This window comes from Cinclus cinclus, chromosome 12 (genome assembly GCF_963662255.1).
Source record: "Cinclus cinclus chromosome 12, bCinCin1.1, whole genome shotgun sequence".
Classification (NCBI taxonomy): Eukaryota; Metazoa; Chordata; class Aves; order Passeriformes; family Cinclidae; genus Cinclus; species Cinclus cinclus.
Window position 1 is genome coordinate 15,267,824 of NC_085057.1, and position 23,666 is coordinate 15,291,489.

At 38.2% G+C, this 23,666-nt stretch overlaps 1 protein-coding gene across 1 annotated transcript; it reads left to right on the plus strand.

Annotated features, from left to right (window-relative positions):
• The first annotated feature begins 28 nt into the window (after nucleotides 1–28).
• On the plus strand, nucleotides 29–19,781 carry LOC134048578 (inter-alpha-trypsin inhibitor heavy chain H3-like). The gene is made up of 22 exons (XM_062500419.1): nucleotides 29–118; nucleotides 4,111–4,134; nucleotides 5,249–5,415; nucleotides 6,432–6,536; nucleotides 6,961–7,123; nucleotides 7,794–7,904; nucleotides 8,372–8,497; nucleotides 8,922–9,038; nucleotides 9,792–9,960; nucleotides 10,278–10,403; nucleotides 10,650–10,831; nucleotides 11,835–12,020; nucleotides 12,326–12,465; nucleotides 12,862–13,016; nucleotides 14,747–14,752; nucleotides 15,494–15,520; nucleotides 16,399–16,449; nucleotides 16,823–16,936; nucleotides 17,503–17,707; nucleotides 18,784–18,956; nucleotides 19,441–19,552; nucleotides 19,652–19,781. The coding sequence occupies exons 1-22, from the start codon at nucleotides 29–31 to the stop codon at nucleotides 19,779–19,781; spliced, it is 2,679 nt and encodes an 892-aa protein (XP_062356403.1).
• The last annotated feature ends 3,885 nt before the right edge of the window (nucleotides 19,782–23,666 follow it).

The window sequence follows — 23,666 nt, forward strand, 5'->3', positions numbered from 1 at the left end:
CCATTTGGAACTTCACATTTTTTCCAAAATGGAAAACAAGCTATTGCTTTGTATTTTATTATTGATTCCTGCCTTCGCATCCTCAGACTTTTTGCTAACACATGTCAGAAACTTCAAGGTAAGTAATCACCTATGTGTGGGGCTCCCACTCCTCAGAGATTATTTGCTTGCAGTTTATCAGCATTTATCAGAGAGTTTACACTATGTTGGCAGCTGGAGTTCTGTGTTCTCTGGTACCCCTGGACACAGGATAAAAACTGAAACTCAGACTGGTTGATCTGTAATCAGCCTGAGTTTTCAATGAGCTCTGAAGTTTTTTTCTCTCTCTTTTTTAAAAACATCCCTTTCCTCTGTTTTCACTGTCATCACCATGTACCGGTGACATATTTTAGTAAAATATTTAAATGTGTAAAGCAATCAGTGCTGCCAGGGAACTGACTTCGGCACCTGCTAAGGAATACAAGTGAAAAAATGGCTCTAAGAAGCAGAAAACAGAGATGTAACATGGCATCAAGATAAATGCCCACTATCCAAATGATATGGTAGGATTTTCCTTAAAAGGTTTGCATGTTAGCATAACATGAGATACATCTCTCAAATGGACCATTCTGGTTTTGACTGGATCTCTGAGTAAGGCAGTGCTGCGTGATGTTTTGCCTAATTTTCTTTGGTTAGGTAGCTGGCCACTGCTCCTCGCCTCCATGAATTATTCCCTTCTCTCTCAGTGGCCTTTCTCAGTAACTCTGAAAAGTTAGAGAGGGCAAATCTCTTTAGGGAGCATTCTGAGTTACTGGGTAGAACAGGACAAAGCAATTTACGGTTGATTGCTGTTGATTAGGTTATGATCTTTGCTGAGGTTTTTCTTTGAAAATCAGGATAGTAACATGTATAACTTTTAAAAATCAACATGAGATTTAATGCTGTAAATTGGAAATGCCAGGGATTCTTATTATCTAACCATCTAGCCCAGATATAATGCAGCTTTTTCCTCTTAGTGCCTGTGGTTCTCTGTATGTCTTGCAATGCTAAAGCCTAAATGGAAAACTGCCAAAGCTCTGTGCAATGCTCCATTCGTACATGCAGAGCACTATGGAAAAGTCAATTGATTCTCCTAGTTTTGTCCTGTTAATGCAGATGTGATTTGATTGAAGTAGAGGGGATTACTCTGTAGGTAGAAGGTCTCGGTGCCCATCTGTGTCTTGGTCCCTTTGAACAAGCAGGATCCAGTGCTGAAGCGTGGCTGGAATTCTGGCTGGCTGATGACCTTTAAGGTGTCAAAGCTGCTTTTAGAAGCACAGCTAGGTAGACACAGTTGGCAGACCCAGTTCTGCTGAAAATGGAACAAAACTCTGCATCGGAGTTCCCCGTGCATGCTGGCACACCTTGCTCCTGTGAGCTGCATTGTGGGCTCTTCTCCATGGCACCCAATTAGCATCACTTGGGGTGATGAAATCTTCACTGTTGCTGTAGATTCACAGATCATTTTCATGCCTTATTTTCCTATATAGCATTTAGGGATATATGCAAATACCTCATTTGGTGTTCTGAATTTCCAGAGGTCACTTCAAGGTAACTGCAGTCTTTGCTGAGTCTTTTAGTTGTGCTGTGGTTTAGTTTCCTAAGCTGTACAATCAGGGCCTCTTTCAGCAAGTACTGTAGTGGAGTCCTCTTTTCCCTCTCTGTTTTCTTGGAAGTTCAAATTTCTCTTTTCCTTTCCAATTTCTGTAGATTTTTTTCACCTTTATTCTTTTCTGCTGCCACAACAAGACAATGTTAAGCAAGAGTTTGTTGCTGTTGCACAACTGAAAAATAATAAAATTCTAATAGTTGGTGCACCTGGCAAGTATTTGAAATCCATACAGAAACATTTTATCAAGTAACAATTACCCAGGGTAGAGGATGTTAATTCTCATTTAAGTCTAGAATTGTGTAATCATTTCAATTGGCACACTATTGCTCTTAGCCCACATAGCTCAAAATGACCTTGATATTAGTGATAGCTCAAGTTACACCCAAGTGAATCATTATAAATGAAAAAACCCAGAACAAAATGAGAGTCACGTAGTCCCCTCCCCTGTGCAAAGCAGGTTTGGCTAGAGCAGGTAGCTGGGTGATGTCCAGCTGGATTACCCATCTCCATTGAAGATCAGCCCAAGTGCAAAGTAAACAGTGCCTCTCACAGGGAGATTTTTCTGTAGTTTCAAAGGAAATTGCAGAGTACCCCTCAAAGCATTTACAGAATCAGAATAGAACTCCTTCAAAACTACTGTTGAGGCCATAATTTTGGTAAAGAATGTGCACAACAGCAATTCTGTAAAACTTAGATGCAGGTACAGTATCTTTCAATTTGGAAGCAGTAGTCAGAATTGCAGAATTTGTAGCTATACACATTTTAATAGGGTTGTGGGGTTTTTTTGGTTGGTTGGTGGGTTGGGATTTTTTTATTTTGTATAAACTGCCTGGTAGTTCCACTGTAAGGAAAAGTTTGTACCAAACAAATTGACATTTCAGAGGTCTATCTTTTCATTTCCCAGGGTGCATACCTCAGTTTGTGTTTTGTAAGGGGAAATGACAAGCTGTAATGGCAGTATGGATACAGAAAAGATAATTCCAATATTGGAAAGGTCAGATTTGAGATGGTGCACACTCTATACAGGCATTAAAGGAATCCATATATGTTTGTGAGAAGGAGAGGTGGACACACAGAAATCATCTGGATGGAAGTAACAGTTTGAAAGATAAACATAAAGAAATGAAGACAGAGGGGTTTTTTTGCCAGAGTCTTACAGCAGAAGAGAAACCTCCTCCCTCAAACCTTGAATTACCATAGATTTAATACAGTGTCTTGAAAAGAACCCCAAAATAAACAAAAAATTAGCCTCTGCATTTCAGTTTCCAACCATGACAGGGACTGAAAGCCTAAAGTGTACTTGAGATGTGTATCCGATTTGTTGTGTCCTTACCCTGCGTTTGGTGGAGCAGCTAGACACGATTCCCCAAAATGTGACCCCTGTGGCTCTTGGAGACACACGAGATAAAGCGTTTTCAGCTGAGCTGATGGGAATTGAGTTACACAAGCTGTTATTTTAACATCACTCAGGAAGTTTGTTTAATGCCTGTCCTCTCTTTCAGAACAGAGTACAAGATAGTGTACAGCTTCTGATATTTGCACGTACTCTGGGAACAAATATGGGAAAAAAAACCCCCACGTTTTAACTGCTTATTTTGCCGCCCTCCATGCAGCCTTTTGTAGTGACAGCCTCTCCTCTCCAATCCTACTGAATTACCTTCCTACCTGGTCATGTTAGGATGAGAGACTGCTGGGCTGAAATGGGAAGAATTTAGGAGCCTGAAAAAAATGTAGGGGTGCATCTGCCTGATAGTTTGGATTTGTTTGGCAGGAAAAAAAAATGTAAAAGCTGGGGTTATATGCTTTGATACAACCCTTTTATTTCTTCCAAAGGAGAATAAGTTTGAAAAGAAAATATGTAGTGCAGGACCCAGATCTAGGAATTCTCAATAAAAATATGTCACTATGAGGACAAGATAGTTTGGTTTTACTTGAGGTCATCATACAGCTGACTTATACTCAAGGAAGACCTATTAAGCAGATTTTAGTGTGATTTAGATTTTTGTGATAGACCTATTTAGCAGATTTTTCTTTAGTCTCGCTGACATTTAATTATAAATGGCACTGAGCATTTGAGCCTCTTTTCCTCTCATTCTCCCTCATATTTCAAGGGTCCATGTTTATTTTCAGCTGGAGGAAGACACTTTTTGTGTCACATGAGCAAAATATAAAGTAAGCAACATTCAAAGTTTAACTTACCTTTTAAAACCTCAGTATTTAAGGTACACTAACGTCAAATGAAACCCAAAAGATTCACCAAAGCTGGGAATGCCATTAACAAAATAACTGCAACCTACCTCACATGCATTACTTGCTCTTCTCTCAAGTTTACTTCAGTTTATTAATTAAGACCTTTCTCAAGCCTTCCTTCTCCTGGACTTCTTTTGACTTGTGACAATTACACAGATGCTAAGAGTTTTATTTCTAAATGCAGCTTTCCTACCTAAGTCATGATCTTTCCCCTTTTTTTCTCTTTACAGAAGCGAAATGCTGATAATGACTTGGTGAGTAAGGCTTGATTTTGTCTAGACTACCAAGATCTTATAGTGACAAGAATATTCTTAGTGTGTTCACAAAATGTTTCTGTGAGTCCAGTCTGAGCAAATGGATATTTCTGAGTGTGTGACAATGGAAACAGCCCAGAGCTGCCTGCTTTAGGCAGTAGGACTAACTAGACAGTTTATTTCCAAGCTCTGATGGAAGCTCCTGGACAAGGAAAGAGAATGAACAAATGATTTTTAATCTCATTGTATTTGAATATGCCTCCGTATCTCTAACAGACTTTCATTCTATATTGGTTTTGTTTTTACTTTAATATTGCAGTTATTGCTAAGGAAGGCAAGAGACCTCATCTCTGGGGCTGATTCCACTTGGCACCTGGATTCCACTTCAGCAATGCTTAAATGCTTTGATTGTTTGGGGACCTTCTTAATCAATCAGCAGAGATCAGGCCCATCATAAAAACCCCAAAGTTCTTTTCAGTGCTGGTTTCGCTGCAAGAAGCAGATCTTGTTGTGGAGTTCCTAATGGGAACATCTATTGTTAATCCATCCTTTCACTTAGTGTCCAGAAACCTTACACCTGAGCATTCAAAGAAAATAAGAATTGCCTTGCCTATGTCCTTGTTTAAAAAAGACTGAGCTCCAGCTGGGAGGAAGCTGAGAATAACATAAAATGGAATTTGGAGGCATTTGGTCTATTTTTAAGCAAGAGGATTACTTACATCCCTGCTCTAGGAGTCATCCACTGCATTGGTAACTACAGTCACTAATACAGTGAGGCAGCAGTAAACAGTTGTGCTCTTTGAATAACCATAAAAATTCACTCTCTTGGGAGAGACAAAACCTATTCTCATAATGGCAATATCTTTGCTGTGGTGTAGTATTTTGTTACCATCTGTAGTTATAACTTGTGGAATAGCACCATCATGTCAGTGAAATAGATATCCAAGGAAACACAGCTGTGCTCCAGTTCTTATATTAGGTCTTTCTTTTTTTGCTTTGGAGTGATCAGTGTCCTGCTGTTGTTTCTTTTTAAAAATGTGATCATAACTGATTAACACACACAGGAGTGTAACAGCTGGTGCTCTTTTTGTCTTTTTTCATTTCTCATCTACAGGTTGTCAATGGGATAGAAGTCTACAGCATGAAAATTGATAGCAAAGTAACTTCCCGGTTTGCACACAATGTCATCACCAGTCGAGCTGTCAATCGTGGAAATGTGTCCAAAGAAGTCTTCTTTGATGTTGAACTCCCTAAGACAGCCTTCATTACCAACTTCAGCATGTGTGTAATCTTTACAATATTGTTAAGGAAGACTAAAAATCTGTGCTAATTCAACTGGAAGAAACGGAATGTTTCCAAATGAAAAAAATGAACCAAATGTTCATTTTTGCTTTTCCATTTGAATAGATTTCTAAATACCTCCTGGGTAATTTTCTGGTACTATTAACTTAACATGAAAGATATGTGGAGAAAGGCAAACATTGGTACATCTGTAGAAAAGATGACTAATTTTCAATTATTTCTATTCATTGTCATGAATAGAAGGGAACCTTAGGGAATGGGGAACCTTTCCTGCAGATTCGTTCACCTTTTCAGAAATACCTCTTACTTACTCTGGTATTATCAAACCAAGAAAGCTCCATTAATTAATTTTCCTGATGGCACTATAGCTTAATTTATCTCTTAATTTAAAAATAATATTTGAATGAAACGCAGAAAGTAGAATTAATCCCTTACATTTGTACCTTTGGTTGCAAAATGTGCAGTTCTCCACCACGATGAAGTTTAATTCAGTTAAGTACATCCATCTCTGCTAATAACACTGTACCTGCTTTATCTTCAGTGAAGAGGAGCAGTAGCTTTAGGGCACAACCATTCATGATACATTTTAGAACTCCTGAATGAGGTGATGAGAAATGGCTGCTTAGTCCTCTAAGGAGTTCAAGGATGAAATGCTCCTCTGTAGATGATGACATCTGGACAGGTGAGTCACATCCAGGGAGTTGGTTTGCGATGAGATGAGATGGTGAAGTTGCTGAACTGTAGGAATATGGCACGTGTTGGGTTGCTGTAGCCCAGTTTTGATCTAACTCAAAGTAAAAAATGGTTTAGATTCTTTTATGATACTGAACACAGCGCTCTTCATTCCAGATAAATTCTCTGAGGAGCCAGGCTTCAGTGAAAGGGCCCAAATCTTGGCAATAGCAGGTCTCTGAAAGTGGTTATTAGCAAACAAATCAATAAAGTGAGAGTTCCTGTAGTAACCTTCAACTGAACTAGGACTTTTTCATCTGCAGGACAATTGATGGTGTCACCTATCCTGGAACTATAAAGGAAAAAGAAGCTGCAAAAAAGCAGTATGAGAAGGCTGTTTCAAGAGGACAGACTGCTGGTCTTGTCACGTAAGGATCATGTCTTTTGTGGCTTCCACACCATCACTCCATAGCAGACTGTGAGATTGGAAATGCTGTGTTCTGGCACTTTGCTGACATTATGGGACCAAAGAACAATCATTAAGTTATAGTTATTGTACCACAAACTGTAAAAAGGAAATACAGCCTCTGACTGCACAGGCACTGTCTGCAACTATGGACATGCTATTCCTGCAACTTCCACTGACTTTGTGTAACCTATTCCTGGGATTAATTTCACTGGGAAGCTTGAATAATTCTATAGGTTGAGTATGATTTTGAGAATTGATTGATGGTTTTTAACAATAGATCAAAATTCCCATCTTTGTTTTACTTCTTTTCAAAAATCATGTACCACCTACAATAAGTATTGTGAAAGAGGATAAAGGTCTTTGTGCTATCCACTTAAATACAGAGCTTCAGGAAGAAAAACAGAAAAATTCACTGTCTCAGTCAACATTAAAGCAGCCAGTAAAGTCACTTTTGAACTCACGTATGAGGAACTGCTAAAGCGACAGTTTGGAAAATATGAAATGTTCATCAAAGTAAAACCAAAGCAGCTTGTCAAAGATTTTGAGGTAAATGGCAAACTGATGACATTTGACTGTAATTTAAGAGATGTTGGAATTCTGCATATCTGTTGAAAGTAGAGTACCATGGTCATTCCCATTAGTTCACAGTGAGCTAAGGGCCATGATAACATTTCTCATGAGTCACATGGGGACCACTCACCAGCATGCTTAGTGCAAGTTTTTACTTGTAAACCTAACAAATTTGCTCATCTACTGAGCATTCCAAAAGAGATCTTGTATGAAAACCTGAAAAAAAGCTATTACAATGTCTTGGAGTAATTATATATGCCTTTACAGCATGAACTCCAGCTTTCTCACACCATTGTGAAACAACACCATGTTTAATTCACAGTGATGCATATGTCTGGAATATATCTGGAATACTGCAGCTTTTTGTGCCTCTCTGCCTTGATAAGATACCACTGTCTAGCTTTTCAACAAGTCATATTTCTATTAAAGTTTACTTATTTCTAACCTTGTTTTTAACTTCTGTGTTTGAAAAGGCCTCTTTGGCTGAAGCTGTAGATTTGGACCGCCATCACGAATTACAAAAGCCAATTTCTTTTTTTTATGAAAATCCCTCTTTCACATCTGTAGTTGCTTATCCTCCTGTAAATGGCTGAGTTGATACATCACGGTTTAATCAATGACAGTAAATTTTCAATTAATATTTCAGATTGAAGTAGATATCTTTGAGCCCCAGGGTATCACTGAGCTGGAAGCTGAAGGAACATTCATCACCAATGAGCTGCAAAATACCATTAAAAAAACTTTTTCAGGAAAAAAGGTACATTGGTTACTGCATCCTATGATTTACTTATTACAGTTATAATTCTGAAATAATAATTTCAGTGCTAGCAATGACAGCGAGAGGAAACCTGGATACCAGTAAGATTATCTCTTACAGAAAAACAGAATTACTAACAAGTAGTTTTCCCTTGTATGGGGGTGGTAGAATTCCTAAAACATATGACAGCTTTATCAAAGGTGTCATTCAGACTGAAGAGCTGACCCAAGGCAGATGGGGAAGTAAGCATATGGAGTAAGCCCTGGATAGCAGCCTTCATCTGTCAGTTACCACCAATAAATTTCTAAACACACATGGATACATACAATCTAGTAGCTAACCCGATAAAACAGGTTATTCTTATGTCTGTGAAAAATAAAGATACTGGCTTTTAAAAAATGCAGATGTGTTCTGTAGAAGATTTTCAGCTATTAAGGTTCAGGTCTAAGGAAGTCTTTTCTTTTCAGGGCCATGTCTCTTTCAAGCCAACACTTGATCAGCAACGAACCTGTGCAAATTGCTCACAGTCTGTCTTGGATGGGGATTTTACTGTAAGATATGATGTGAAGAGAACAACTCCAGATAATTTGCAGGTAAGTCTAACAGTTTGAAATTTGGAACTGTTTAACAGTTTAACTTGTACAGTAAAGGTCAGGGAGCAGACAGGGCCAGCTGTTTCCTAAGGGACAGGCAGCTGAGTGTGAGCAGGAGTCGGTCTTCAGGGTGGCATCTAAAACAGTGGAATCCATGGATAGGAGCAGGTATAGCTGTGAGACAGTTGTAGACAGATGTTCTGACACTGCAGCCCAGGCAGGGACTAAAGGCCCAGTCTTGCACTTAAATGACATTTCAGGGCCCATGGACTGAAGTGAGACTGGTCAAGGCCATTACAACTTTTTAGGCCACTCAGAGGCTAGACATTAAATGAAAGTAATATCTCCTTTTTCTGTTTTACCTTTATAATGTACCAAACCTTTTGGTGGTGGTGTGGGTCTTTTTTAACACTTTCTTTTTCAGATTGTCAATGGCTACTTTGTACACTTCTTCGCACCAACAAATCTTCCAAAGCTGTCCAAGAATATTATTTTTGTATTGGATACTAGTGGCTCAATGTCTGGAAGAGAACTGGAACAAGTGAGTTATTACATTAGTATAAAGTTCCACTGACAGAGCTGGAACAAAGTTCTGGGAGGGAAATGGTGCTGGAAGAGACACAGTGCCTTACAGTGCACATGTACTGCTCAAGCTGTACAAAGTGACTCAATGGTATGACCTCTCTAATGTCCAGTGCCAGATGTACTAGTTTGCAGTGCTGCTGTGGAACAAAAATCTATACATTTAGCCTGTATTTATTTTAAAATGTCATTAGTTAAAAAAATCTAAATATCAACAGTTCCAGAGAGTCCTGTCATGTGTACTTGACAGCTCCAAAATAAGCTGTGCATACAGATGATGTGCATTTTCTCTGTTCATTCTGTATCTGGGAAGCAGCATCTCTTCAGAGTTATGACTGAGCTAATGTTCAGAATTTTCAGGTTTTGGTGCTGCATCAAAATACCCAGGTGTGCTTGTTTATGAGCTTCTCCACTAACCTGTAGGTACCCATTTGCCATGCCAGTTTATCTCAGTGTAAGCAACCAACCATGACAGGAAACCTGATTTTCATCTCTGCTACAAAGATTTACCAGATGTTATTGCAGCTGACTTCCCTAGTTACTCTGAAATAGACACAGGCACTTGGAAGAAAAGAACAAGCTCAGAATTTTTGTAATATATACTGTGTAGGACTAAAAAATAGCCCAGTGCTGAGAGATTAATGATGCAAAATATGTAAGCACGTATTCTGTTAAATGTTAAATTATATACCTAAATCTCTTTGTCTTACAGACAAAAGAAGCACTGCTAAAAATCCTAGATGACATTAAAGAAGATGACTTCTTCAATTTCATATTATTTGATAGTGAAATATCTACCTGGAAAGAAACATTAATTAAGGCCACTTCTGAGAATGTGGATGAAGCGAGGAAGTTCGTTCAGCACATTTCTGCTCAAGGCTGTAAGTACTTGACTGGCCTTACCAAGAGGTCATTGTGTAAGTTAATTTATTGATTGATTATGTGAACACAATGCTACAGTTTGTTGGGGTTTCCCATTGCTGATGAGACATTCCTGAAGTTCAATTTTACTCAGAATATGACATCTATTTCTCTTTATGTTTCCAAAGTCCAGGTACTTTTCTATCTAGACATCCCCTGCTTGTAAATAAAATCTTTCATTTTCTTACTGTAATGAAATCTCTTCAGATCACAGTGAAAAACAGACTTTTATTTTGACAGTCTTTGCTAAACCCCAATTTCTATGTCTACCTCATAGTGACAAATTTACATGGTGGTTTGATGAGAGGAATTGATATCCTGAATGCTGCTCATGAAGAAAAGCTTGTGCCCAAGAGAAGTGCTTCTATAATTATCATGTTAACAGATGGCAAACCAAATGTAGGTAAGTTTGTGTTGGATGGAATAATAGAGAGAGTTTATTAACTAACAATAATGCTAGTTAAAATTGGTCTTCATCTTTGACTTCTGGATATTTTAATGATTTGAATGCTACTGTACCAGCATTATAGTACTAAATGAAGCTTTTGGTAATGTCTCCTAAGAAATCTGAATATGCCAAGTCATGTTTGATTTTGTGATCATTTTATCTATTTTGAAAACAACTCCAACATTTCCTGGTTTGATGCAGGTGTATCAAATACTCATGAGATTGAGAAAGCAGTGAAGAAGGCTATTGATGGCAGATACACCTTATACAATCTTGGTTTTGGCAGTGGAGTAGACTACGGTTTCTTGGAGAGGATGGCACTGGAGAATAAAGGATTGGCCCGTCGGATTTATCCTGACTCTGATGCAGCTTTGCAGCTTCAGGTGCAGTAATTACCACATACATGAGATCAGAGATACATTAGGTCAGACAACTGTTCACATTCTTATTTTCAAGTAATCAAAATTGCAGTGTGTAATCTGGTATTGAGATACTCCAGAGCCTGCTGTGATCAGAGCATTGAAATCACAGAACAGTTTGGGTTGGAAGACACCTTTAGTTGCATTTAATCTTCCCCTTCCCTTATATAATCAGGAAGTAAAGGGAAGTAAAGTAAATCAGTAAAAGGGAAATACTTTGGGCTATGACAGGGAGTTCAAAACTTGGCATAGGGTGACACAAGTCCCAGTTCTGAAGGACACTGGTGGAATTGCTGCAATCATTGTTATCTCCTGCACCTCACAGAGCATGTGGTTAATGTCATGTCAAGGGACAAGAAAGGTAACAGATCATAAAGCCCTAGATACTCTTTCTTTAGAAATTTACTGCAAGCAGGTGTATCTTACCACACTCTGGAGGCATTTTAGAGTTATATAAGACATAGAAATTTGTATAGGCCATAGAGGGTTGTCTTTTTTTACTTCTCATATTTCAATAGCAGCCATTCAAAGAATTCACAAAAAAATTAGCAAAGATTTTAGCAAGCTCTGCTAAAATCAAATACCCAATCTGCTTTGATTATGTTGTCATGTCAGTCTCTGCAGAGAAGAGGTGTAAAAAATTATCTCTATCACATAATGGGAGGCTTGGTATCCCTCTTGATTTATGTTGCTGGAACTCATGATCCGCAGCACGTTGTTCTCAAATATTTTTCCTCTCTCTTAGCAAGACTTAAAGAGTTTGTATGTCCTTTTGCATTTCCATTGCTTGTAGATTTCTAGGCCTTGCACTCTGAAATTTAACTAAATATCTTAATATTTCTCATAAAATAACTTCTAGTTTTCATTGCTCAAATAGCAGGATGTTTCTGGTTACAGATCTACCCATGAATTAAAGAAATAGTGATAGTTAAATGCTTTCCTTTTTTTTCTTTTTTCAATTCTACAGGGGTTTTATGATGAGGTGTCAAATCCCATGCTCATAGATGTGGAGTTAAACTACCCAGAAAATGAAATATCAGACCTAACTACTAACAGCTTTAAGCATTTCTATGATGGATCTGAGATTGTGGTGGCCGGGCGCTTTGTAGACAGCAACCAAAACCATTTGTCTGTGGATGTAAGAGGTGAAGGTGTAAGTATGGATTTCTTTAACTTATGTAAGCTACACAAAATCTCTGAATGCTTCTTTTACTTCCCCTGTGATGAACAAATGTGCCATGTGAATGTGGAAAACTGGGTTATGTTTTGTAGTGTACACCTCTAAAATTCCCAGAAACAATGGGACAAAATTCCTCATGCAACACTGGCAATTTTTGGGTGTAGAACCAGACTGGTTTTCAATTTTGTAAGATTTTCAGGTGTGAAGGTCTTAATTTTTGGGACGTTCTGTCAGACCCTGGCTACATGTGATACAGAGAATATTCTTCCTCCCCCCAGGCTAACGATGCCCTGTTGTACACTACACAGCAAGGTGCTGAGCAAACAGCTCAGGCTTTCCAAGAACAACAATACATATTTGGAGAGTACATTGAAAGGCTCTGGGCTTATCTTACCATTGAACAACTCTTGGAAAAACGGTAATTATACCTGGGTTAATACTTTAGCAGTGAACCCCTTACACACTCTGACTCCTGCAGTTTCTAGGATGTCAAGCTGACATTCACATCCCACTGAGGTGCCAGTAGGAAAGCATAAAAATCAGTGAGGGAAATCCACCAACCTATTCTTCTGCCTAGTCTCAGTATTCCTGTTTCAGGTTGCAAATGAAACTATTTTAAATTATTGCAAGTATAAAGCATAGTTTTGCCTTTCTCTTGGACAGCCAGTAGAATCAGAAGTGCTTTTAGACTGTGACAGATATATTTTATTGATAAATTACCTGCAGAGAAATGACTTTACTTTAAAATATTTAATCTGAAGTGTGGTGAGTGATTCAGCAATCACTGATGCTGGGAGTCTCTTCCTGTATTCAGCATTACAGCTACAGGAGAAGAAAAGGAAAACCTTACAGCTCAAGCCCTGGCTCTCTCACTAATGTACAAGTTTGTAACACCACTGACATCCATGGTGGTAACAAAACCAGAAGAAGATGACAATGAAGAGGGGATTGCTGATAAACCCACTGAAGGTATAGACATCTTCACAATTGTACTGTATTTGAGAAGCCAAGAGTTCCTTTGATGTTCCCCTGAAGAAAGGCTATCATGTGGGCACAGTTTTAAATATGTATCTAAAATAGCTACTTTCTAAGCCTGGCCCGTGTGTGGTTTATGTAAAATTACTTCTCATTGTAAAGCTCATTTCCATCAAACCATCCTTCATTACTAAATCATATGGGCAAAGTACTATAAATCTAAAATAAATGTATTTTAAACTAAATAGAAAACCTATTACAGTAAAAGACCCTGAAAAGCAAGAAGGAAGCATTTCTAATGTAATAATCCAGCTATATATTCAGATGACTTACCATCACTTTCTCCTTTATTTTCCTATGTACTTCAGCCTAGGCATAGCTGTAGTACTCTTTCCACATGAAAAGAGAAAATTTGCATGAGCTCTTCCTCAGGCAAGATGTATCAGGTTGTAAAAAGATTGAGATTACATATGCAAAACACAGTAGTCATATATGTATATACATATATATATATATATATATATATATATATATGTATAGAAACATTCTTCTTTCCTACAGTTCAGCCTCTCTGTTTAACACCTGTGTAACAAGTATTCTGTTCCTCTTTGCTCTTTGGCCAAGCAAGGCAGTGCTCTCTGCTCAGGGTGTCCCCCAGCCATCCTAAATTCATCTCCACTTTCTGTCTGAGCCACCCTCATCCCACAGGTCTGACAGAGGCTTTCCAGTCTCTTCTATCACCATCCTTAATTTTTTCTCCAACTTTTGTTTAGAGCCCCTAAAAGTTCCCTGGAGGTTGTGTGTGGGCTCTCTGCTGCCTTCTAGATAAAAAACTTCATAATCTCCTGATTTGGCATAGGAACTTAAGGCATTTTAGCATAACAGAGATGCTGGAGCTTGGTGAGGTTATTTTTCCAGCTGCAGTAAGTCCTGAAACCAGTAAAATTGCTAAGTGCCCTTCAACTCTGAGTCATTCTTCAGGAATTCTGCTGATAAATTTTTGCATTATTTTTCATTACTCTTGTAATGGAATACTGACATAAAACCCCTTTGTGATTAATTTAACATTTGAGTCAATACACAGCAGAATGACTTCAAAGTTTGTGGCCGGCCTCCATAAGATAGAAACCCCAAACATCTGACAGAAGTGGCATGCACTCAGTCATCTTCAGTTCTTTGCTTGCCCTTTCCAGGTATTTGTAGTACAAAGGTTCTTTTCTGAAACTTTTTCCAAGGAAATCCTCTCTGTACAGTATAGGGCAGTAACAGGAGAAAATACTCAAAGCACTGCCCCTGTGTAAGAAAAGAAGACAATTTTACTCACCCTGAGGTCTCAATTCACAAATCAATACACTGAATCATCCAGTCAGTATTAATAGAATCATCCAAATGCCTGGAAAACCACAAAATAGTAAAACGAGTAAGGAACATTCATAACTATTCCAAATAGAGCTCTTGTCCCATACGTAATAAATTGCAGTTCTGCTGCCCCACATAACAGCTTTTTACTTTCAGTACATTTCTGTTTGATCTACAAATACTGAGTTGTGTCACTGGGAAGAAATGACATTACAAAATACTGAAGATAGCTGGTTGAGTTTTCAAACAGTTTTAATTTTTTTACAATGTTTTATTAGGGCCAGAATCCTTCCTGTTTAATTGTAGATTAATCCTGTAAATTTCTCTTTTTCTTTCTTTTACTTCTTACCTGCCCATGGTAACAGCTGAAGGTATGTACATTTCTTATTAAATTTACTTAGTGTTTTTAATAGAGATGGCTTGTTTGATCTAGGTTGCAGTATTTTCATAAAGTCCATGAAGAATTAATCAAGACTGTATTATAAATAGATCTACAACTTTTCATATGGATAAGTTTGTAAATAGTGATTCCAGTTCAGTTCCTGTCTCTGATGATTGCAGCACTCCACCACCACAGAATTCAGGCCCAGTACAAGTAAGCTGCTCTCCAGGGCTGGCCCTGGGGACTTCCAGGTGGCCATGTGTAACAATCTCATACAAAGATGTCTTCATTCATGCCATGCTTGCCCCTTCTAAATCACAGAGCCCTGTCTTCAGACACCCTGACAGAATTTCAGATGTAGAAAGAGCAGAAAAGTAGAAAAATGTGGAACCAGGTGGGCAATTCTTCCTTCCCAGAAGTACAGTTTAGAACAAGGTGGCACAGAAGGATCAGAAAACAGCAGGATGTCCCAGTCCCAGAGTGAGCAAACACCATGCTCTTGGAGAAGTAACATTTGTGCTGGAAAGCAGGGTGTGCTTTCAGCTCCTTCCAGACCATTGCTTTGTGGCACTGTTAAACTGTTTTTATTAAATTTTTACTTTTTAATATTTAGAAATTTATACATAATTACAAGATTTTTGGGCTGGTTTTGGAAGGAGGAAGGAATGAAGTGAGTAAGATTGGGTTTTGTTCTTTGTAGTCTCTAAAATAACATTTTGTTTCATTCAAGCAGGGATGTTCACAGGCCCTTTGCTGGGTAAGTAATTTAATTTACTTTTCTGAATGGAGCAGGATCTGTCAACTGAAATTACCAGAGGCAGAGATGCCTTTTCTTCCAGTACAACTGCACTATAACAAATACTACCAAATTGTGCTCACTGCTGAAAACACACTTAAAGGTTGAACAATATGAGGTGACAAAGTTTCAGCTAAATAGTTTATAAGGAGTAAATGCCTGTTCATCAAAGCACCATTTTTTTCCTGAAAGCTGTTTCCCAAGAACAGAATGGACTTCACTTTGCTTTTCCTTTGGAATTGTATAAACCAAGGGACTGTGATGTCAGTATCTCTGGCTAAATTAATGTCTTCAGTCACTTGTACAAAAAGCATCTGTTTTTTTCAAGAGACAGTAACTAATCCACCAAATTTCTGGCTGGGCAATCCTGGAAATGGGAGAGTTAGATTTATGTTTTTGCTCTGGAGATTAGTGCCAGTCTCTGTCTAGTTTTTTCAAGCCTTCACTTAAAAGACTTAAATTCATTCTGGAGGGGAAAAAAAACAAACAACAAAAACCCCCAAATGTAAAAAAGTCAGAAGTTTTCAGTGGATGATGTTGCATTTCCTTGCTGATAGTTTAATCCTCAAGTCTGAAACATTTGTGTCCTACAGATAAATTGTCTGGGCTATATGGAAACCCTCAGAGCAATTTAAACTACAAGTGAAATCTGTCTCTATGCTGAAGCTTTTTTTGATTCAAAAGCAGCACACAAACTGTCATTGCATAGCTTACATGTTTTAAAAACTAGGATGCAATTACTGATTTACCTTGCATATTAACTCCCTGACATCTTACATGGGCCATGCAATTTTCCACTTTGGTGTACATTTTTCTAACAACTTTCTTTCCTTCTGCAGCTTCTCCACTATATCACACGTATGCACCACAACCCACATGGTATACTAGTGGTGAGTAATTGGAGTAGTGTCTGTCTAAGAGAACAGAAGAGGGTATTTAAGGTTAAATTACACAATTCTTATGAATATTTGCAATAATTTCCTTCCATCAAAGCAGCCATTTTTTCATTTTTAAGGGGTGAGTATTTTAATTTACTTGTTAAACATCTCTCACTGTCTTCTAAAGATCAAATAATTGAAATTGTGTGGTCATTTTCTCAGTCCTCCTTCCCATCAGTAGGTTTTTTTGTTGATAACTGTTTTCTATTAGATAATTTCTATTTAGTTATTATTATTAAATTTAAATATTAAGCAATATTAAATGCTCATGTCTAGTTTTGACCCTGTGTATCACTGTACAGACACCAGTGATTTGCCTTTACAGTTGATGGAGATCCACACTTCATTATATCAGTGCCACAAAAAAAAGATGCCATTTGTTTCAATATCAATGAAAATCCTGGCATGATCTTAAATTTAATAAATGACCCAGTTACAGGTGAGTTTTTAACTTTTTAAAAAATACAGGATACTTCCAACAAAATATGTTTAAAGGCTTTCTCTCTTTATAATGCATAAGCTTTTTTTCCCAGCAAAGTTAGCAGGAGGTCCTGTAGCTATGACTAGTGTACCATTACCATGATTTTTTTCACTTCTTGTAGCAAAATGAACTTTTAAACTCAATTTAAAAACCACTGTGAGGGTTGAGAGTAGTAATTTATCTCCGTGAGTTGTAGTAGAAGCAGTAAAATAATCTTTGGATCACCAGTTTGTGGAATATCTGGTAAAGGGAGACTGATGTCACTCGGACTCTGTACCCACCACAGACTCTCTGTGCTTTGGGAAAAACTGAACTTTCCTCAACAAAATGATTGTTGGCTTTGTGGAAATTCACAGAACAACCCCCAGAATTTATTTTGCTTTTGTATAAACTTGCACAAGTAATTCTGATCTATTTTTCAACTCGTATTTAATTTCTTAAGTTGTTAAATTTTCAGGACACTCCTTGGCATCAGTTGATCAGGTCTTGTCTATAAAACAATACTTGTTTCATTTCTATATTAGGCATCACAGTCAATGGAGAACTTATTGGTGATAAGAGAGCAAATAGTGATGCAAAGGTCCAAAACTCATATTTTGGAAAACTTGGTATTGCAAATAAGTACCTGGATGTAAAGCTGACAGTAACTCCTGAGATGATCACAATTCAGAATGGTGATGAAAAAACAGGTTTCACCTGGCTGGACTCAGTCACCTTGCAACAAGCAGGGTAAGACTTACTGAAAGGGTATCAGGCTCTTGTATTATTTTCTACTCTTATTAAATGTTGATCAATAATATACTTCTAAGATTTGTGTGTGAATCCACAAAAGTAATTGATTCAAGCCCTGCTGGATTCCGTTCTCTACTTTGTTGTGTAACTGCTGAATTATTCACAGATTCCTCTGCTTGAAATAAGTAAACGAAGGCTTTTCCCTGATTTTCTATTGCTATGACTAAGGTAAAACTAGATTTGGTATTGTGCTTTATGCAGCAGTGTCTTGCAAATACTTAAGGAGTAACCTCAGACGTAGTGTGTAATCTTTCAAAGGCATAATAGTGTTCAAAAATAGCTCCATTTAAAAAATGGAACTTGTGGCAATTGCAGAATTGGTATCTTTTTTCTTGGCAGCAGATATATTTCTCATGGGATCTATTACAGAATCATTTATACCTGTGCAAAAGGTTTATTGAAGGAACAGGCAACATTTTCTCTTCTTCCTCCTTTATATTTCACTGTGCAGAATAAAATTCCGTCTCAAGGCCTGGCAGTGCAGCAGAAAGAGCAATCTGTCATTCATAGACCTGATTTTTTATTGTGATAAACACATGGATGATATCACTGATACAATCAGAATCAAATCTTCTCTATCCTAGCACTAAAATAGGCAGTTTGGGAGTTGACTTATCTGAAAAAACTAAAGGAAATAGTGTCATGTAGCATCCAGGCAAAGAAGTGATGGTTTTATCAATAGAATTTGTATCACTGAGTGTGAGGTGCTGTATCTACATATCACCAACCTATCTGTAACTAAGTACACTGTTAAAGGACAGGTTTTGCTAAAAACATCTTACTGAAAAGTTTAAAGGCCAGGTAGCCTTTGCCAGTGTCATTTAATATGATTCTGTGACTGTCTGTGAACACACAGAGAGACTCCATGGACCAAACCAGGAAGCAAACCCTCTCTCCTAAAAAACACTGAGCAGTTTATAAAGCTATATTTGTTTCTCTTCTCACATTTCTTTCTGTTGCTGTTAATCTGGTAAACACAAATGTTCTAAGTCATGTTTCTCTTTTTTCCTCAGTTTAACTTTGATAATTAACAGAAAAAAAAATCTGGTGCTCTCAATGGGCAGCGGTGTCTCATTTGTTGTTGTTCTGCACCAAGTATGGAAGAAACATCCTCTCCACCAAGATTTCCTAGGACTGTATACATTGAAAAGTGATAAACTGTCTGAACAGACCCATGGATTATTGGGTATGACTTTGTTTAGTGTTTCCCTGCTGGTCTTTCCTTATGAGACTACATAATTCATAGACAGAATATTGTAATTTTGCTGAGAATAATCACACCCAGAAATTTCAGAGATCAACACATGCATTATTTGATTTTAAAAAAGCTGAAGACTTGGAAAGCATGTAATGAATTCAACAGAATAGACAAGACACCAAGTGAAGATATCTTGAAGTATCTCTAGAAAAGGCTATAACTGTTCTGTGTTCTCAGAAGCTAGAACTTGGCATCCAGATGATGTGGATACAATTCTGGGTTATAAACAGAAAATAATACCAACAATAGCACAGGCATATGTTCAGCCTTACCTGAAACTTGGTGTTTGCTTATCCAATCAAAACCTTGAAGGGGCATGGAAACCAGAACAGGAGCTTAGAAATTCTGGGATTTCTGTTTGGTTTTCTTCTATTTTAATGCCTGAAATGGTAATTTTGGCTTCTCTTTTTAGGACAGTTTTTCCAGCCCATTGACTTCACCATACTTGAAGTTCATCCTGGGTCTGATCCCAAGAAACCAGATGCCACAATGATTGTTAAAAACAATGAACTGACAGTAACAAGGTACAAAATAATGAAGTGCTTAGCAAAGACTTAGGCAAGATTCCTTGTCCATATGCAGTTCCTACCTCAGAAGTCCCATGGCTGTGTTTTTCCTTTCAGGGGCTGGCAGAAGGATTACAGAAGAGATCCTAAGCACGGGGTCGATGTTCCTTGCTGGTTTGTCCATGACAATGGAGCTGGGCTGATAGATGGTGTTCACACAGATTATATTGTTTCCAGTCTCTTTTAAGCAACTACAACTTCCTCCAAATGCACAGGCAGATGATATTTGTCTGAAAGAATAGTATTTTCAACATATAAGAATTATTCAAAGCATATAAACATACCATGTTTAGCAAGGACAAGGTATGAAGGATTGTCATGGAGAGTTTTACTGTGCATTTGATCCAATCTGAAGTGCAAGATCCCTCATCCTCAGAAATGTCCTCCTTAGTTTTAAATTTCTGATTTAAAATGTTACTTTGTATAACATAACAGAAACCCTCTACCCAATTTTTAATCAATAAATGACTGTCAGGAGTGATTAAATAAAAGTATCAGTACTTAGTACCTAGCTCTGTTATTCCAACGGCTCAGTGTTCTCATGCCAGTTTCACAAAGCCCAGAGTGCCAGATGTATTTTGAAAGTGAGCACAAGAGAGCATCTGGTAGCCCAGCCCAGATTTTGGGATAATCCCTTGGTACCTGGAACCACCTGACCCCTTGACTGTGCAGTGCTGAGGGCTGCTGCCAGCACAAGAGGTGACTGTTGGCACCCAGGACTTCTGCATTTTAGCATTTTAATTGGAACCTAACTTTTGAGTATGTGAATCTTTATAAATTAATGAAGCACCAAGTGCAAGCAGCATTCACATTTGTGTAATGATAGCTCTTTAGAATTCTATCTTTCTGGAGGAAAACCCTTCCTGCTGTTCCCATAAAAGAATTTATGAACACATTCAGGGCAAGTGCCCCATTTATTGATATATTCATTTTTTTTACAAACTTACTTCTAAAGCAAAAAATCCAACCAACCAAAAACATGTTCTCTTCTTCCCCCCCTCTCCCCTCCCCCCCATTTCTTACTTTTTTCAAGATTTCTTTTAATCAAACCAGCCACAAAAAGGCAGTTATGGTCTCACATAGCAAAGCAGAAAATTCCCCAACAGTAGTAGGACAAGGAAAGTCATTGCATGGAAAACTAGAATGCACAACACAGAGAAAAGAGGAGTGTAGTGGGAGAAACAGATGATAGAAGATGTGATAGGTTAAACTGAAAGAATGAAAGAATTTCAACTCTTTCAGTTGAAGGTAGAAGTGAACAAAAATGCAGGAGAAAAATCAAAGAGAAAAAGATTGAGGAAAGCTATACTTACTGCTAAATTTATGGGAGATACAAGCCTTTTTGAGGAGCAAAATCCTTTACTGAAAGCAGCAGTTTTGTAGAAGAAAAAGAAATAGGTGAGAGGAGAGGGTTGTCACAGTGGCTGCAGATCTTTGCCTGCTAAATCCAGACAGAAATGGTGAAAGAAAACAGTAATTTCTACAGAAAGTAATAAGTGACTGAAAAACGAGGAAGGAGGGGAAAGCAACAGGAAGGAGGGAGAGAAGATCAGAACTTTAAAACTAGTAAGTTTAAGTTTACATGGTTCTAAATTTTTGTCAAAGAAGAATTAATTAAATGGACTAGAATGAAATAAAGGAATGATCCATTTTGGATCCTAAGACAGGAGCTGTGGCACTGCCCACGGGGGCTGTTCCCATCCTCACTTGCTCCGTTCACACAATAAAGCAGAGCAGTAGACAGCAGACCTTGACCTACTTGGCTGGTAGAGTTTGGGCACAAGGCAATCCTGGGCCAGCCAGAACTTTCCTGTTTGATTTATGGGGATGAGGCAATTCTCTGGAATCTTGTCTGTGGCTGAACTGGGAACCACGAGCTGCTCTCAGGGACTCTGGTCTGGTTTTGCTTTTGTCTCCTGTTCGATAAGCACTCGGAGATTCCTGCAGGGCAGGAGGTAAAAGCAAATGTAGCTAAAGGTAACAGAGGGCAAAGAGAAGCAGCAGAGAGATGCCCACAGTTAGACAAAACATTTACTCCTCCTCTTGATTGCTACAGTGCTGGTTAAAATAGAAGTGTGGGGCCATATCCTGAGAGATATGTATAGCTCTGTTGCATATACACTGGCACTATTTTGTATTGCAATTAGAAATTACAAAATGCCAAATATTCATTACTGCATCTGCCTCCAGCTTCTGAGCAAGGGAAGGGAACACAGGAAATCAGAAACCCACCAGAACTCACTTGGGGGCTTGGAAAGCAGAGGAGGAAACTAAAAAACAAATTAAGACACAATTCAAAGAGTGGAATGGCACCTACTTACAGAATGGAAAGTATATGTGCAGAGGGGAAACAGCACTACATGGATTTGGGAGCTGCAGTAACCAGGCACACCAGCAACTTCGGGCTGCTGCAAAAAGCACAGAAATCTCTGTCAGCACTACTTGTCTATTCAAAGTCAGATAAAATCTTTGAAAAAACGTGAGGACTTCCTATCGTACCTTAATAAATTCCCTGGCCCAGAGCTTCTTTGCAGCAAGGGAGAGCTGCATTAGCAGGGCAGCAGCTGCCTGGGAGAGCTCAGGCACTGCAGTTTGAGTGCAGCTCTCAAGCATTGCCTGCACCTGCTGGAACCTCACGTAAAGCAGAGGGTCCCAAGTGAAAGCTGCCCCAGCCATGAGCTACTGCTGCTGGCAGCAGGGCAGGAGGTGACACAGAACACCCTACAGGTGAAAGCAGGGAATATTTAATTTGTAACAAGTCTGCTGATAAAACCCTGGATCAACAGCTTGTGATTCACATCCCAAATTAATCTGTAATGGAAACAATCAGACTGGGAAGTCTGTTTTTGATGCAGTGAAGTGAGCAATATGGTGCTTCCAGTTTCCAAATTCCACATAGTTTTTCATGTAATTTGTGCAGCAAAATCAGCACCTTGAAAGTACAAGCAATTCACACAAATGTATCTTGGCATCGTGTCTGCACAGTTCTTTTAAAAAACAGGCTTCTAATTACACAGTTTGTTTTAGCTTATTGACTTTGGCAAGAATTTGTTTCTCTTTTAGTACATTGCTTTAAAATAAAAAGGTTTTTCCAGTTATATATTATTGGCAGGATAGAAAGCAACTTCTGTTAAATGCCTACAATTCTGGCATATTTATGCATTCAAAGACACAAAGGAATGGATATTCTAAAACAAAATTGGTTTGGAATTAAAACTTACAAAAAAGCAGAAGACTGAGACTACAGCTTGCATTTCATGGGCAGAGGCTTCTGTTGGTGTGTTTACTCTGCAGTGTTACCTTCATGCACAGCAGGTTTGGTTTGAGATGGTTATTATCTGTAGAACACCTTCCAATGTTTGCAAAATGTATTAAATTGTGCCCAAAAAGCTGCTAATTTTGGGGGTTGAAATGCTGTGTGTTGCAACCAGTCAATGGCTGTTCTTCAGATGTTTTCAAAAGAGAGCCTCAGAGACTTTTGCTACAATGAACTGAACCACAGCTGGTGTGGGTTTGCATCCCACGCACAGCCCCATTCACTGCTGATTTCATGAGCTTTGAATGCTCTGACAGAACAATCTCCAAGAGAACCCTGATACAGCAATAAAATAGAAAATGAGAGGTGTGGTAAACTAATACTGCCTCAAACTTCATAGTATTTTCACAAACGTGTGGTTCAAGAACACCACCATCTATAACTGGATAAAATTGTAGAAATCTATTACTCATTGCATAACACATTTGTTGGCTTGGATGATGCCACTACTGATTTTGGTTTGGAAACATAAGTCCATGTGTCCATATCAAACTGTGAGCTGATAATACCAATTTTATTTAGTTCATTCACATAAATCTTCAACAACAAAACCACATTTCAGATTAGAAATAATTTTCAAATAGCAAACAAGCAAGCACTGTCATATCTTGAAAGTATAATTATTTCAAGGTAAAATATTTGTGACACATATATAGAGCAACAGTAAGGCTTTAACTGTGTGGTTTTCTTGATGAAAGTATCAAAAATACTTGGAAGAGCTTCATTTGCATAATTTTCTTCACATAATTTTTTTTT